The 15,394-nt window shown below is 49.1% G+C and overlaps 1 protein-coding gene across 1 annotated transcript in view; it reads left to right on the top strand.

The window, feature by feature from the left end:
• The window catches only part of PLXNA4 (plexin A4), a 449,849-nt gene that overhangs the window by 394,416 nt on the left and 40,039 nt on the right, over positions 1-15,394 (top strand). Inside the window, exons 21-24 of the mRNA XM_007982959.3 lie at positions 3,693-3,835; positions 9,943-10,211; positions 13,306-13,372; positions 14,240-14,386. Of these exons, the coding sequence (XP_007981150.1) occupies positions 3,693-3,835; positions 9,943-10,211; positions 13,306-13,372; positions 14,240-14,386 (626 nt within the window). The remainder of the gene's footprint in view (positions 1-3,692; positions 3,836-9,942; positions 10,212-13,305; positions 13,373-14,239; positions 14,387-15,394) is intronic.

Here is a 15,394-nt window from a genome sequence, read left to right as displayed (position 1 = left end):
AGCAAGCAGGCCAGGCAGCAGTGGGCAGTGCTGGAGGCTGTGTGTGTGTGTGTGCGCATGTGTGTGTGCATGTGTGTGTATGTATGTGTTTCATTTACAAGCAAGCAGGCCAGGCAGCTGTGAGCAGTGCTGGAGGCTGTGTGTATGTGTGTGTGTGTGTGTGTGTGTATGCATGTGTTTCATTTACAAGCAAGCAGGCCAGGCAGCTGTGGGCAATGCTGGAGGCTGTGCATGCTACCTGCAAAGCCTCTCACTCTGTAGTTCCTATAGCTGTATCCCAGACCACACTCATACCCAAGCAGGCCCTATCCTGGTAACACCAGAGAGGCCAAGGTCTCCTTGCCCTCTCCTTGAAAGTGTCATATTAGGATCATTCTCCACCCCACTAGAGCAGCCTCCAGACCTAGAATCCTGGCTGAGTGGGTTTTGCACTCTACTCAAGGGGAGATCTGGGGGTGTCTTAACATGACGCATTTCAGCAATCTTCAGCTTTCTTCCTCTAGCAGGAAGGTAAGGCTGTAGGGCTGATCTGTGATTTAGAAGGAAGGGTGCTTCACAGCTTGTATTAAAAAAATTACAAACACCACCATAAAGTGAAATCAGCTGCACTAAATCCAAGAAGGAAATTTAGGAGTCAGACTCTTGTAACCCCCAGGATATCATTTTGTGACTCACCCTGGGAGGATCTGAGCTGGTTCTTTGCTGTAGATTTATACATGGAGTAAATCCGGCCCTGTACCTGGAGCTCTCACTTCACACCGATTCCCACCAGGGCAGCCACAGCTCTTTTTGATGGGGAAGTGGATCCATTCCATCCCCTCTCTACATCCTTCAGCTGTCAACACAGCATCCGTCTTGTGGGACCGTTAATTACTGCCTTTTATTATATTTACGCTGCTTAATTTTTTTCTCCGCAATGTACTCTTTCCTCTAATTAGGTGTAGTGATTAGAATCTCTTTTATGTGTGGCAGGCACGCTGCTTTGAATGTTGGAGGCGCTTGGTGACTTAAAGGAAAGCTGCAGACTGATAAAAAGCCAACCCCCCCTTCTCCTCCCTGTGGGCTGAGCACCCCAACTGGGAGGGGGCAGCCGAGGGGAACTCCCGCCCAGGATTGTCAGCTGAGGCCCCAGGAGGAAACCTTGGCTTCAGACTTTAGGGGCGAGCTATGCTGTGCACGTAGGAAGAGGGGGTCTTACAGCAAAGGACTTGTCAGACTAGCCACAGAAACACTTTGCAGGGTGCCCAGAGCCGGCTGCTGAACGATTACAGGGCTGCACTGGTCCAAGTCAAGGGATCTCCTTGAAGACTTCACAGCCAGCCAGGATGTCCTGTACACAAACTCAGAAGACAGCCAGCTGGGCCCTTCATGGGCCTGAGCTTCTGATATATAAACATACCCATGTATTTGCAAACACTCCCACACATGCCCACACACTCACTGACATACACTTATGGACTAACACATACACTCACATGCCCACATGCATGCACACTCACATACACTCACTTGTGCACTCACATACATGCCCACACACTGACATGCTCACACACTCATGCTTTCACATACATACACTCACTGACATACACTCATGTGCTCACACACTCATGTACTCACATTCACACACACACTGACATATACTCACACACTCACACTTGCACAGTCACACACACATTCATGCACTCAACTCACATGCATGCACACACTGACATGCCCACATACTCATGCACTCACATTCACAAGTGCTTGCACACATAGACTCATGCACTCACACATGCATACACACATACACTCATGCACTCACATTCATACTTGCATACACACCAACACACACATATGCACTCACACTGACATGCATGTACACTCCAGTCACACACACATACGGACTGAGACACACGCAGGCACTCACATTCACACACATGGACATACATTCATTCACACCCATGCACTCACCTTCACACATGCGTACACACTCACTGACATACACACTCAAACATGCCTACACACTCACTGACATACACACCCTCATGCACTCATGCTCACACACTGTCATACACACTCCCTGACGTGCTCACACACTGTCACACTCACACACTCACACTCCCTGACATACACACTCAGACAAGTGCCCACACACCCACACCTATGCTCATGCACATGTTCCCACGCTCTCCTATAAGCATACACACCCATGTTCCTCACTCAGGACATACATGAGTGTTCCCCAGGGGTTTTGGTGACAGCACATGCCGAAAACACATGCACACACATTGGTGCAGGCTCCCCTTGGATGCATTTGGGTTCTCTACTGTCGAAGTCAGGCTACATATCAGGAACCCCTGTGTCTGTGTGGCCAGTGCAGAGGTGCAGGGGTGCAGGGAGAGAGGAGCAGCAGGAGAGGTTGCAGAGGCCTCTCCAGGTGGCATCCTCTTGGCTCTCTCAAACAAGCAGTCTTGGTATTCTCCTGGCACAGAAAGCCAAAATTTGAGGGTCTGAAGTCTGCTCTGCAGTGTGGAGCTCTACCCAACTCATGGGCAAGGGCGAGACTGGGGTCCCTGTAGACAGTTCCTAGAGTGGCTGTGTTGTGTTTCCGTGATTATCACGGCTCACTGGGTGCTTGGCTTGCTTTTTGAGGCTCTAGAGCCACATTGGGCTTGTTCATCCCTTCTGAGTTCACAAAATATTTTCTCCCTATTTTTGAGATTATGTAAATAGAAAGGAATATTTTTTAGTAGTCAGCCCACTGGCTGTTCTTTGCCAGCATGTGTTAATCCATCCTGGTTGTCCATGTGCATGCATGCACGCATATGTGTGTGTGCACACACCAGAGAGATAGGCAGAGCAGGGAAGGGCTGGGTGCCTCACCCCTGAGTACCCCTGTGGCAGAGGGTGGCCCTGGGGGAGGATGTTCTCAGAACGAAGTATGGTGACAGCTTTGGCGCTATGTAACAGCCTCAGGCTGTACTGCATGCTGACTTTCCTGGGGGTCTTGCCACTGTGTTCATCTGGAGACCTGAGCTGCCACCACACACAGCAGTGCCCATATGCAGGTCATAGTTCACCATCAAGTAGCATCACCTTGAGGAAGGAAGGACAGAGAAATACCTTGCCTATTTATACAGAAGGACTATTTGAGTGTGGCTGAGCCTCCATCTCTGCCCCATTTGGAGGTTTGATGGCTCTCATGAGCTGCATGGTCCAGACTTGTGTCTTTAAACTTGTTTTCCTTTATCAGAAGTTGTTCTTGTCATCTTATAAAGAAATCTATTATAAAACACAGCATCAGGAATGGACACTTACTCATGGTACCTCTCCCCTCTCTTACTCATCCCTCTACATCCCCCTCCCCAGCATATTTTGCAAACCAAAGCCCTTCATCTTCAGATGGGGAGTCTCTCCTGGCCCAGCAGTAGCACAGATCTGTGGACAGCCTCACCCACCATCCCCCATCACTCACGCTTTGGAAAGGTTTTAGCCCCGATGCAAGGTTTCTTGCGCTACGTGTTTCTCCCATGCTAATGCAGTTCATCCCAATCCCAGCTAAGTAAACAGCATCTCCAGTTATTCTTGCCCATCGTGGTCCATTGCTCATGTCTCCTAGGGGCTTGGGTAAGGGTTCTGAGCATTCTGAGATGGAGGTGACTCCTGGGGCCTCCCCATCCAGCCGTCTCACAGACTTCTCTTTGTGCCAGCCTTTGCCGAGCTCCAGACGGACATCCATGAGCTGACCAGTGACCTGGATGGAGCCGGGATTCCCTTCCTGGACTACAGAACCTATACCATGCGGGTGCTGTTCCCAGGAATTGAAGACCACCCTGTCCTCCGGGACCTCGAGGTGAGAAGCAGTGCTCCATCCTGGCGTTAGAGCAGGGGAGTGTGTTGGTGATCTTCAAGTCCAGCCCCTCTTTCAGAGGTGAGAAAGTTAAGACCAGGGAGAGGACACAACTTGCTCAAGGTCCTCCAGCTTGTCAGCACCAGCCCATCCCTCTGGAAGAGGTGGGGCCAAGCCAGGGAACCTTGGAACAGAGATGTGAGTAGGGCTTCGAATCTTAGAGGGTCATGGAGCCCTTTCAGAATTGAATGGAAGTAGTTGATGTCCCTCTCCCCAGAAAAAACTACATATGCACAGAAACAAGAAGCATGGCAAATACATTGGGGAACCTCAGGGACCTTTGGTTAAGGGTCCATGAAGTAGGGGATTTGACTCACATACTTGGTACTCAATATATTTACCACTTAGTTCTTAATTGGAAAAGGTAAACAATGTGTTGGGAAGCGGGGTGGAAATGTGAATGAGAAATCATAACCCTCTCTTCTACCAGCAGGGACCTCATCTTTTGAACACTTTATCCTGCTTACTGTCTAGCATGGTATCTGGCTTATGTGTCTATTCATATTATACGTTGTTCTGAAAGGGCTTTGGAATGGCTTACAGAGATAAATACCAGAGAAAAGTGAAAAATATAAATGAGAAAAGACCAGGACAGAATAATAATCCTAAGGAGTAATCACTATGAATTGACTGTTACTAACATCTTAGCACAGTTTAAGCACTTTGCATGCATTCATTCATTTCACCTCCCAAGAAGGCTCTGCAGTAAGGCCATTATACAGGTGACAAAACTAAGGGGCCAGAGTTCAGTGGTTGCCTGGGACCACAGAGCTGGTGGGGGCCGAAGGGAGATTTGAGCTCAGGCATTTAGATGTCAGTGTCTTCACTTCCAACAACAGGCCTCTGTGCTGGACTTCTGGGGAGCTATGTCAGTGACCTGCCTTACAGCTGTGGATGGATCAAAAATCTACAGCCAAAGCAACAATGCAAACTAAGATTAATTCCAAGGTTTACATTGTCCATAAAATAAAAACAGACCCATCACTCAGGAGTTGTGTGGGTTTGCAGGTACCAACACCTGAGGGAATGTCTAAGCAGGCTCTCCAAGGGCATGTAGTAGGCTGTGTACCTCTGCAGCAAATGTGAGAAGTCCAGAGGGGCATTTGTGGCACACACATTTCTCCATACTTGCTTGTTGCATGAAGCATGAGCTTGTGTGTGTTTCTATATTGAGGGCATGGCCTTTTCTATCTGGAGGAGGCTCCCTTTGGCTCCTCAGCTGATAGATACCAAGAGACACTTTCAGAAGTTGGAGGTGACAGTCTCTATGTCCTCATTGTCAAGGTACCTTTTCTCTCTGTCTATATGTATGTATGTGTGCATGCATGTATACATGCATCCCATGCATAAATAAAAACATAACGTGTATCCTGATACTTTTATCCATCCATTTCCTTCGTCTTGCTCCTGGTCTTTGCTCCTCCCCCAGTCCCACTCATTTTTCCCTTCCTTTTATTTTTCTCCAGCCTCACCTTTGTTTGCTTCAAATTACCAGGATTCTCTTAGGGCCCTGGAGAGTATGCAAATTCCTGTTTAAAGTGAGACATGAGAGGGACAAGAAGATAAGACCATTGTGTGCACACGTGTATGTGTGATTGGATGTGTAGACTGTGCATGTACCTTATTTATCTTTGTAGTTCTAAATTCCAGCAGAGTGGAGTGCCTGGCACATAGTGGGCATGTGGGAAGTGGTAAATGATTGAATAAATGAGTATCTGTGTGTTTGGCTGAGTTAAGGTGGAAATGGGGTTGTAGGAAGGGAAATTATGTCTGAACATTCCCATACTACTCTGTGGATGGGATGGAATAATCTACGTAAGAATGCAGCGAGGACGAGTATATAAAGTTATTCTCCTTTCTTCATGAGTTCAGAATTCCAAATCTAAGTAGGTTTCCTTTAAAGATGTAACTTTTAAGTTGGATTTTCCAAGAACTTTTACTGACCTGCATTAGCCTGGAGCTATGTCAGATCCAGCCTTCTATGTGAAATTGAGGGATTGTGTATGGATCACTGTTTTCTTATTTGCTTTTATCCAACCCCTTCTTGCCCCTGAAGTAGTTTCTCCCCCTTGGTGTTCTGAGTATGGAAACAAGTCATTGATTAATCCAAACCAGTATTTCCCAACCCTTTCAGCCACTGGGGTTCCTGCTCACCTCTGGAAGTGTGAAGAAGGAGGTGTCCTCTTGCTTCAGGCTATCCTGGAGGGGAGGTCACCCGGCCCCCTCACGTAGGACTCTCTGGGTTAAATCCAGGCCTTCAAGAAAGGTGCTTCCCAGGCACTAGTCATGTAGCAGCCCTTTAAAATACAGAGCAATCTTCCACTCCCAATTTCAACCTATCATTGGCTCCTAAACTCTAACCTATTGGGTTACAATTAAAATTTACTATCCAGTTTTATACTCACAGACTTCAACTAAATTAGAGAACCATCTGGTGAATAAAGAAAGTCTTGTTTCAGAGTAGCATTTGCTTGGGCTGGGGAGGGTGGCAGGCAACAGTGAGGAACTGTTTTGGATACTCCTTACAAAGACACTTCACTTCCATCTCCTTCCTTCATAAAGTGGGGAGAAAATTCCTACCTCCCACACCCCAAAACACTGTCCTGATGCACTAGATGTCTGGGAAACTCTTGGAAGAAAGGGATCCCTAGAAAGCAGTCCAGGGAGTCTGAAAGGCAGGTAATAAAACTGTCCCCGTTTAAGTGTGCATGGAGCATGCCAAGCACTTTACATACATTATCTTATTTAATGTTCATAAAACATTATGACATAGACACTCATATTCTCATTTTACAAGAGAGGCAATAGAGCCCAGAGGTGATGGAGTTTTCCTCCACCTACGAGTCACTGTGGTCTCTTTGCTTCTTAAACCCATGCTGCTGAATAGGATGCTATTTCGCTGTAGGTGGCTTTGCTAAAATCTTCCTTCCCAGGAACCCGGACCTCTTCCCAGGAGGCATGTGCATTTTGCACGCAGAGAAAGGGCAGCCTCGCAAGAAGCCCAGAGTGTATCCTCACACCAAGTGTGCTATCTGGCCAACCCATGTCCTCTTCCACCTCTCTAAATGCCATAGTGCTAAACCTTCTGGTGACTGCCCTCCCTTAGCCAGCCAGTCTGAGCTGGTGGGAGGCCCTGCACGGGAAGGCTTTAGAGAGACGTCCGAGTTGGCTTTCAGACAGCTCTCAAGCCCAGGGGTAGGGCTAGACATGGTGAAAGATGGGGAGGACGAACGGGCACTTGGGAGCCAAACAAGTTTGGGTTTCATAATCCAACTCTGCCTGTCATGAGATAGGCTGCCTTGGAATAGCTGCAATAGCTTCTCTGAGAGATTGTTTGCTCAATTTTGCAAGATCATTAGAAAAATTCATTGAAACAATGTGTGTAATGTGCCAGGCACTGTGCATTGCACATGGTGGGTGCCCAAGAAATGACATTATCTACTATTATTAGAACAAGTTGTAGAACTGCTCTTCTGGGTAATTTGAAGGACAGCAGCATGTATGTGACGGGGATGGTCACAGAGTTGGAAGACAGATAAATGGGGCAATGGAGGCTTGGGCTGATGGTAAGGTAAGGCTGTCCTTCCCTCATCAGCCCCCAGTGGAGGGGAGAACTGGGGGAGGCGGGCATGAAGAAAGCAGAGGCTAGTCCCACCTCCGGAGGTGAGGGGTTCGCCAGCAGGGACTGTGGCCTGCTGTAGCCTGCTTGTCTCTGGCTGTTCCCATATGTCTCCTGAGAACTGGCCCTCCAACGATCAGCACCACAGTGAGAGAAATGAAAATGGACCTGATTTGGAAACACACACGTTTCCTATAGCTTCCAGATCCATAGGAGCTACTGATACCCGGCAAGTTGGAGGTTTCAATGAGAGCCCTTCTGTGCAGGGTGCAGGGCTGGCTCACAGAGTTCCCGCTGTGGAAGGGACCTCAGGACTCGCTGGGGCTGGCCTCCTGGTTGAAATTCTCAGGACAGGGCCTGGGTCTAATTGAACCTGGCCTCCTGCCAGTGCCTTGCCCTGAGCCTGGAACACAGGGAATTGGTAATGAGGATCATGAATGTTCTGCCACCCTGTGACTTTGGTTAAACAAGGCTTTCTCTGGCCATCTCCATTTTTCCCAGTTTAAAACCTCAAGAGTAGAGCAGGGGAATGTACCTGCTCTTTAGGAGCTGGGCTGTGCATCAGCTTTTCATACACCCTCTCCTTTCAATTCACATCATGCTCCCTGGAGATGGCGGAACGAGGTGCCAAGTGCCTGGATTCATGACCTCCCTCCACCCTTCTCTGTCTTGGGGTTTTGTGAAGCTCCTTATCCTCACAGGGTCCCTCATAGGGATTATAACAAACCTACCTTTTTGGTGCTGTGTGCGTTAAGTGGGTCAGTATTTCTAAAGTACATAGAATAGCAGTGTGGAGTTAGATCTATATTAATATTAGCTATCATTATGTTCATTTTGCTGGTGAAAAAACTGAGTCACTAAGGGCCCTAAGAAATGACTGTGACAGAATTAAACCCAAGTGTGACCGACTCTGAAACCAGGCTCGTTACTGCTGTATACATGACACTCTTTCTCAAAGAACTAGAGTATCCACCCCCTCAGGGAGACAGAGCCCTCAAGGTGTGGCTCTGAAGGCACCTCCCCAGGCCATCCCTCCCACTCCCTGCCTCCTCCAGTGCCCCACTTCAGGAGACACACCCTGCAGTGTTCTCAGAAGCTCACCATTGGGGGCAGATCCTATAGCTGACTTTTTAAGTAAGTTTTTTGGTTTAACAGAAGCATGCATACAAATCATGCACAAATTGTCAGCGTGCAGCTCGATGACTTTTTCCCAAGTGAACATGCCCATCAAGCCGGCACCCATCAAGCCAGCATCAAGCAGAACACAGTCAGTTCCCCAGGAGTCCCAGGGTGCCCCCTTTTAGTTACAGCCACCTCCTAGAGCAGCCATTTATCTACAGCCATTGATTAATTTTATCTGCTTTTTAAATCTTTCTTTAAATGGTATTCTATGAATACTATGCCCTCTCTAGCATCTGGCTTTTTTCATCCAGTACATTTGCAGGACCCATCCTGTTATTGTGTGTAGCCATAGGTCATTCATTCTCGTTGCTGTGTGGTATCCATTGGGTGGAATACACCACAGTTCTTCCACCTGTTTTTTTGTTGCTGGACATCTGAGTGTTTCCAGTTTGGAGCTATTACTGACAGGATTGCAGTGCACACCCTTGGACATCTCAGAGGTGGATCTTCTGTACTTACCTGAGTTGTTGACTCATGTTTGCTGAGTGAATGGCACACCCTTGCAGGGATCTCCCAATGAACAGACAATGGAGGCAGGAAAATAAGACCGTCTTCTTCCTCATCCCCTGGATAGAGCAGGGTCTTAGAAAGAGTCCCTAAGAAAACAGCAAATGCTAGAGTTAGAAAGTTCTTTAGAGATGGTTGGGCTCAATCTTCCCTTTTTATCATGTGGATAAACTTAGGCCCCCAGAAAAGGAAAGAGACTTACCCAGTGTTACCCAGCAAGGTGGTATCAGAATCCACGTGGAACCCAGATGTCCTGACTCTGAGGCCACTGGTGTATCAACAGCACCCCTAGGGCTGAAGAGGGGTGGGCATTAGGTTAGTCCCAGGCTTAGGGCTGGGGATTCTCAGGGTGTAAACCATGACAGCCCTGGGCACCTGGAATTCCCCACAGGGACTGTGAGGTGCTTTGCCATGGCACAGGGGCCCTCATCAACTCTGCATCACCACCAGGGAAGAGCTCTGGAGTCTGGCAGAAGTGAGTGCCATCCCAGCCCCGCCATTTACTAACCATGTGATGCTCTCTCCTCTCTGTGCTTCAATTGATTCGTCTCTAAACTAGAGGCTGCAATCGAGGTTAATCAGATACTTAACTCAGTGCTAAGGGCTTCACAGCATTAGCCAGGTGAACTGTGGCTTAATTGGTGGGTGAGAGGGTCATGGGTATGGGCACAGCCGTCCCATAGGGAGGTCACTGAGCTCCCCACCCTGCCAATGGCATCACGACTCCTAGGTCTCTCTGCAGGTCCCGGGCTACCGGCAGGAGCGTGTGGAGAAAGGCCTGAAGCTCTTCGCGCAGCTCATCAACAACAAGGTGTTCCTGCTGTCCTTCATCCGCACGCTCGAGTCCCAGCGTAGCTTCTCCATGCGCGACCGTGGCAATGTGGCCTCGCTCATCATGACCGTGCTGCAGAGCAAGCTGGAGTATGCCACTGATGTGCTGAAGCAGCTGCTGGCCGACCTCATAGACAAGAACCTGGAGAGCAAGAACCACCCCAAGCTGCTGCTCAGGAGGTGAGGGTGCAGTCTGCGGCACCCTGCTCCAGCCCAGTCATGCACCTGGCTCACCATGCCTTGCAGGGAAACTGGGGTAGAGCTCCTAGGAGAGCAGTCACATTCCTAAGTTCAAGGCACTAACTAGCCCAGAGCCAGGGCTACATTGCAGGCCCCCTGAGAAGAACCTGTCCACTGTCCTCAGGAGTCAAGGGTGCATGGACTTGTTGGCTCACCCTCTTGTTCTCTTGCCCCTATGTCAAATCTCCATTTTTGCTTCTCTGCCCTTCTACTTAATCTTGACTGTGTCTACTGCAATCTCCTCTCATGGAATCTTCAGAAGTCACTTAGACCATCCTCTGGCCTTATCTAAGTCCAAAGTTGGATTAGGAGAGAAGACCTGTGGCCTCATGCCATCAGGTGGCAGGGGGCAGCATCGGGAGCATGCTGGAGCTTGTTAGAAAAGCAGAATCACAGACCAGGTACAGTGGCTCATGCCTGTGATCCCAACAATTTGGGAGACCAAGGCAGGAGGATCTCTTGAGGCCAGGAGTTCAAGACCGGCCTGGACAACATAGCAGGCAACATAGACCTCATCTCTACAAAAATAAAAATATAAAAATTAGCCATGCATGGTGGTGCACACCTATAAATTTCCAGCTATTCTGGAGGCTAGGACAGGAGGATCTTTTAAGCCCTGGAGTTTGAGGCTGCAGTGAGCCATGATCTCACCACTGCACTCCAGCCTGGGCAACAGAGCAAGACCCTGTTTCTAAATAAATAAATAAATAAGTGTAGAATTTCAGGCCCTCCCAGACCCACTGAATCAGAATCTGCATTTTAACAAGGAACCCAGGTTATCCCAATCCATATTAAAGTTTGAGAAGCACTGAAGGAAAGTCCTTTGGTGATGTCTCACTCAGTGCAGCCCAGCGAGTGTTTCCTGGCACCTGCTATAGGCTCTAAATGGGACCAGAGTCCACCACTCAACACCCTGGAGGCCTCAGACTTGATACTGTTGAAACCTTAAAGGTCCTATGTAAAGACATAACCTTATCCTGTGACTTTGGCCTTATAGGAACTAGAGACTGTCTCACTCTACCAGTGCTTCTGTTTGAACTTTCTGTGTACCCTACGACCATTTCTCCTCTAGGCCGTTATTCCAATACCTTTGGCCTTGGCATATCTGAAGTTAGAAAACTCCCACATCATGTCATTTTGTCTAGCCCTCTGCCTAGACCACTCATGTGCTCTCTGCCTGTCCCTCGGACTTCCATCTTTGGCCTCTGGGTCTAAGGCTAGGCTTCAGTGGTTCCCACTTGGTCCAGCAGATAGATTTGGCTTTCAGAAGTGTTTACTTCAGGCTTTTTCCTGGAGCAGTGGGCATTTGCCTGCACAGCTGCAAAAGTCTGCTGCATATAAGAGCCAGCAGACAGCTTTGGAAACAGCAAGGTAGATCATTTTGATTTTTGTTTTACTTTCACCACGCAGCCACCCACTGACATAATTCTAGGGTTGCCACTGCCTGCCAGAGCTCCCACCAACAACTTCCCGGCGTGGTCTCGCTCTGCCTCTGTGTCTCCCCACCCTTGTTTTCCATTCCTGTTCTCCTGGATGCTCTTGCTTCCTTCTGCTCTCCTTTCCTTTTCTTCTTCTCGCCCCTGGCTGCCTACCTCCTTTCAATATTCCTCCTCCTTTTCTCTTCCCAGCTTCATTTTGTGCTGGCAACCTCCCAACTACCTTGGGATTTTAGTTATTAGCATTTTCTGGCAACTGCAACTTTAAACTATCCAGACATACCTGGATGGGCTAGTTTCTCTCTGGAACTGGCCACATACTTAGTGCAAGTTTGAACGTAATTTGTTTTCTCTAAATGGATGCAACCAAGAATGTCCTTGGGCTTACTGCACTGCTTCTGCATCATCACTTCCAAAGTAAAAGAGTAGATGGGCTTGTGTTGTAGCATGAAAGACACAAGTTAGACTCAAGAATGAACTTTCTGTCATTGCAAATGAAACTATAGAAGGGCTCCCAAGGGAAGTTCCAAAGGATGTGGAAGCTTTTGCCATAGGACAGTTGTTTGTTTGTTTGTTTGTTTGTTTGTTTTTGAGACAGAGTCTCACTCTGTCGCCAGGCTGGAGTGCAGTGGCAAGATCTTGGCTCACTGCAACCTCCGCCTCCTGGGTTCAAGCGATTCCCCTGCCTCAGCCTCTCAAGTAGCTGGGGCTACAGGCACGTGCCATCACGCCCGGCTAATTTTTGTGTTTTTAGTAGAGACGGAGTTTCACCATGTTGGCCAGGATGGTCTTGATCTCTTGACCTCATGATCTGCCTGCCTTGGCCTCCCAAAGTGCTGGGATTACAGGCGTGAGCCACCGCGCCCAGCCGCAATAGGACAGTTTTGACACGGCTTGGGATGAGCTGAGTATATGGCTTTATGCTGCTGTGAATGCCAGGAGCCTTTAGCTCAGGCTGTAGGCTCAGTTTGGCCATCTGGCCTTCTGACATGGACCCTTCTCCCGCCACCTTTATTCCTATTCCCTGCCAAATTGGTACCTCCCCAGGAATTTGGGATTCTTTTTTTTTTTTTTTTTTTTCACCCAAAAGAACACAACTAGCCCGTAAAGTTCTCTAAGTTTATACTATTTAATAGGATAGCTTTGAGCCACATGTGACTATTTAAATCTAAATTAGTTAAAAATAAATATAAGTTCAGGGTCAGTTCCTCAGACATGCTGCCACATTTCAAGTGCTCAGTAGCTTCATGTGGCTGGTGGCTGCCATATCAGACGGCCCAGGTAGAGAAAATTTATATCATCACAGAATGTGCAATTGGTCAGTGGTGCTCTAAGGCACTCCAGCCAAAAACCCTCCCACAGCCTGACGCCCAAAATGTCATCTTCCAGCTTTGTAGGAAAAGCTTGTCTTACCATTATGGGGGCGTCTAGGAGTCCATGAAACTCTTATATTCATTAGGATCTCAAGATTTGGCCTAAACGCTAGAAGCAGCAAGATCAATGCATAATTCCTCCCCTGCCCTTCCCAGCCTGCGGGCTCTGACCAGCTGCTTCTTTCTTTGTCTTGTTCCGCTGGTTCCCTCGGTGACTGCTGACAGGACTGAGTCGGTGGCTGAGAAGATGCTGACCAATTGGTTCACTTTCCTCCTCTACAAGTTCCTCAAGGTAGGGTTGGATGTGGACGTATTTCTGGCCCTGCCTCGTTCATTCTCTGCAGCCTGACTGGGGATCACTCCACAACCCCCAGTTCTCCCTTACTGGGCCTGGCTCTTGTAACCCCACAAGAAATGGAATCCATCCTTACCATGGACTGTCTAGGAAAACAGAGGCCTGCAGTCCATCATAGCTCCAAAGACAGTCTTCCTGAGGCTAGTTTCCTCCCTCCTAGCGAGGGACAGATGAGCCCTGAGAGGCCCTGCATGGTCCCTAAAGCTGAATCCCCCTTTGAAGCTAAAAACAATTTGCCCATTATTTCTCTGCTTTTCCTCTTCCCTCTCCCAGCCCCAGACTTACTGAGGCTGATAAGGGCCCTGGGCCGGTGCAGAAGCCGCATGTTGCGGCAGATAAGCCAAGGATGCGCCTGGGAGGTGGAAGAGGCTCAGCTTCCAGTTATTAACTTATGTTCTAAGGAGTTCATGCCACCCAGGACTGACCTCTGCCTTTGGATGGAGCCTCTGAGAGAGTGGGGTTTGGGGGGGAGGAGGAGCTGAGAGGAGGGCAGGAGGGGAGAGGAGGGCAGGAGGGGAGGGGAGGGGAGCGGGGAAGGAAGAAAGAGCCCTGGAGAGGCGGCAGTAGGAAAGGAGAAATGGGCAGAATGGGAAAAGACCCTGTGATGCAAAGAGTCAGGAGGAATGCCAGCCTGAAGGATGAGGAGTTGGAGAGAAGGAGATTGAAGAGCTGAGTATAAAAGCAGGTGGGGGCAGGCGGAGGGGCTTGGCAGGGGAAGGAAGCTGCCCTTTGGAGAAGTGGGAACTCGGGGGTGCACTCCAGTGTTCCAGGAGCTGCTCCCAATGAGGTTCTTCTCACCTCCAGGAGTGTGCCGGGGAGCCCCTCTTCTCTCTGTTCTGTGCCATCAAGCAGCAGATGGAGAAGGGCCCCATCGACGCCATCACAGGTGAGGCCCGCTACTCCTTGAGCGAGGACAAGCTCATCCGCCAGCAGATTGACTACAAAACCCTGGTGAGCCCACCCATCTGTTTCCCCTGGGGCTTTGACAGGCGGGCTTCGGTCCTGGGTAGCCCTGCTCAGCAGAGGGGAAGGCGGAAAGGCTGAATGGTCACCTCTCCAGGTGTGTCTGCTATATGGGCCCAGCCAGGTGCTCCCCCTGTGTCTGTCACCCCAGACTTCCTCTGTTGTGTTTCACCAGGGCATTTGGATTTGGGGACCGGTAGCTCAGACACATTTGAGTGACACTTCAGACAATGAACTGGGGGTTTCTGGCTACACCAGTTATAGGGTCATAGCCCTTGACCCAGGTGAACTCCTCTTCTGTCCTCCCAGCTTAGAGTCAATGCTTTACAGAAGAGGTCCGTGCAGGCAGAGAGTGGGGGACAGAGAGGAAAGGAAGCTAGAAAGAGTTCCTCATAGGTCTGAAGCCCACGTTGCCTTCTGCTCTAAGTTCAAATACAACTGTGACCCGAGCTCTATAATGCAAAGCCAAGGTGGCCTGGTGGTGCAAGGCATTTGCTGAAGGGACATAGGGATCCCCTCCGTTAAGGTCAGGCTCCCTCACCTGACAAAAACAGCTACGCTAGGAGGCACCAAGGCTTAGCATTCAAGAGCATGGCCTTTGGGATCAGACAGACCTGTATTTGAGCCCTGACTCTGCCTTCGACCAACAGCGTGAATCGGGATAGGTCCCTAATCTCTCTGAGTTTGGGTGTCTTTATCGGAAAAAATGAGAACACCAACAGAACCGACTAAAGTGGGGATAATCCTAGTTGTTCAGAGTGAAGTTGTGCAGGGGATCCAGTGGGACAAGATGAGCAGGTGATGAAGCCCATGTCATACTCATGCCCTAGTGCTTGGTCACACAGGCCCTGCCTGCCTCTCCCCACTGTGATCATGCATCCACTTGCTGCTCACTGTCTTTTCAAACCCAGGGAGCTCACTCTCAGGATTTTTTGGAGATCATTGTGATCTCCAGCCAGCCCTTTCTCTCTGAGAAAGAGAGGATGTGGAAGGAGG

Source organism: Chlorocebus sabaeus, chromosome 21 (assembly GCF_047675955.1).
Source record: "Chlorocebus sabaeus isolate Y175 chromosome 21, mChlSab1.0.hap1, whole genome shotgun sequence".
Classification (NCBI taxonomy): domain Eukaryota; kingdom Metazoa; phylum Chordata; class Mammalia; order Primates; family Cercopithecidae; genus Chlorocebus; species Chlorocebus sabaeus.
The sequence above is the reverse complement of the archived record's forward strand: the minus strand, read 5'-3'. Positions and strand labels throughout refer to the sequence as shown.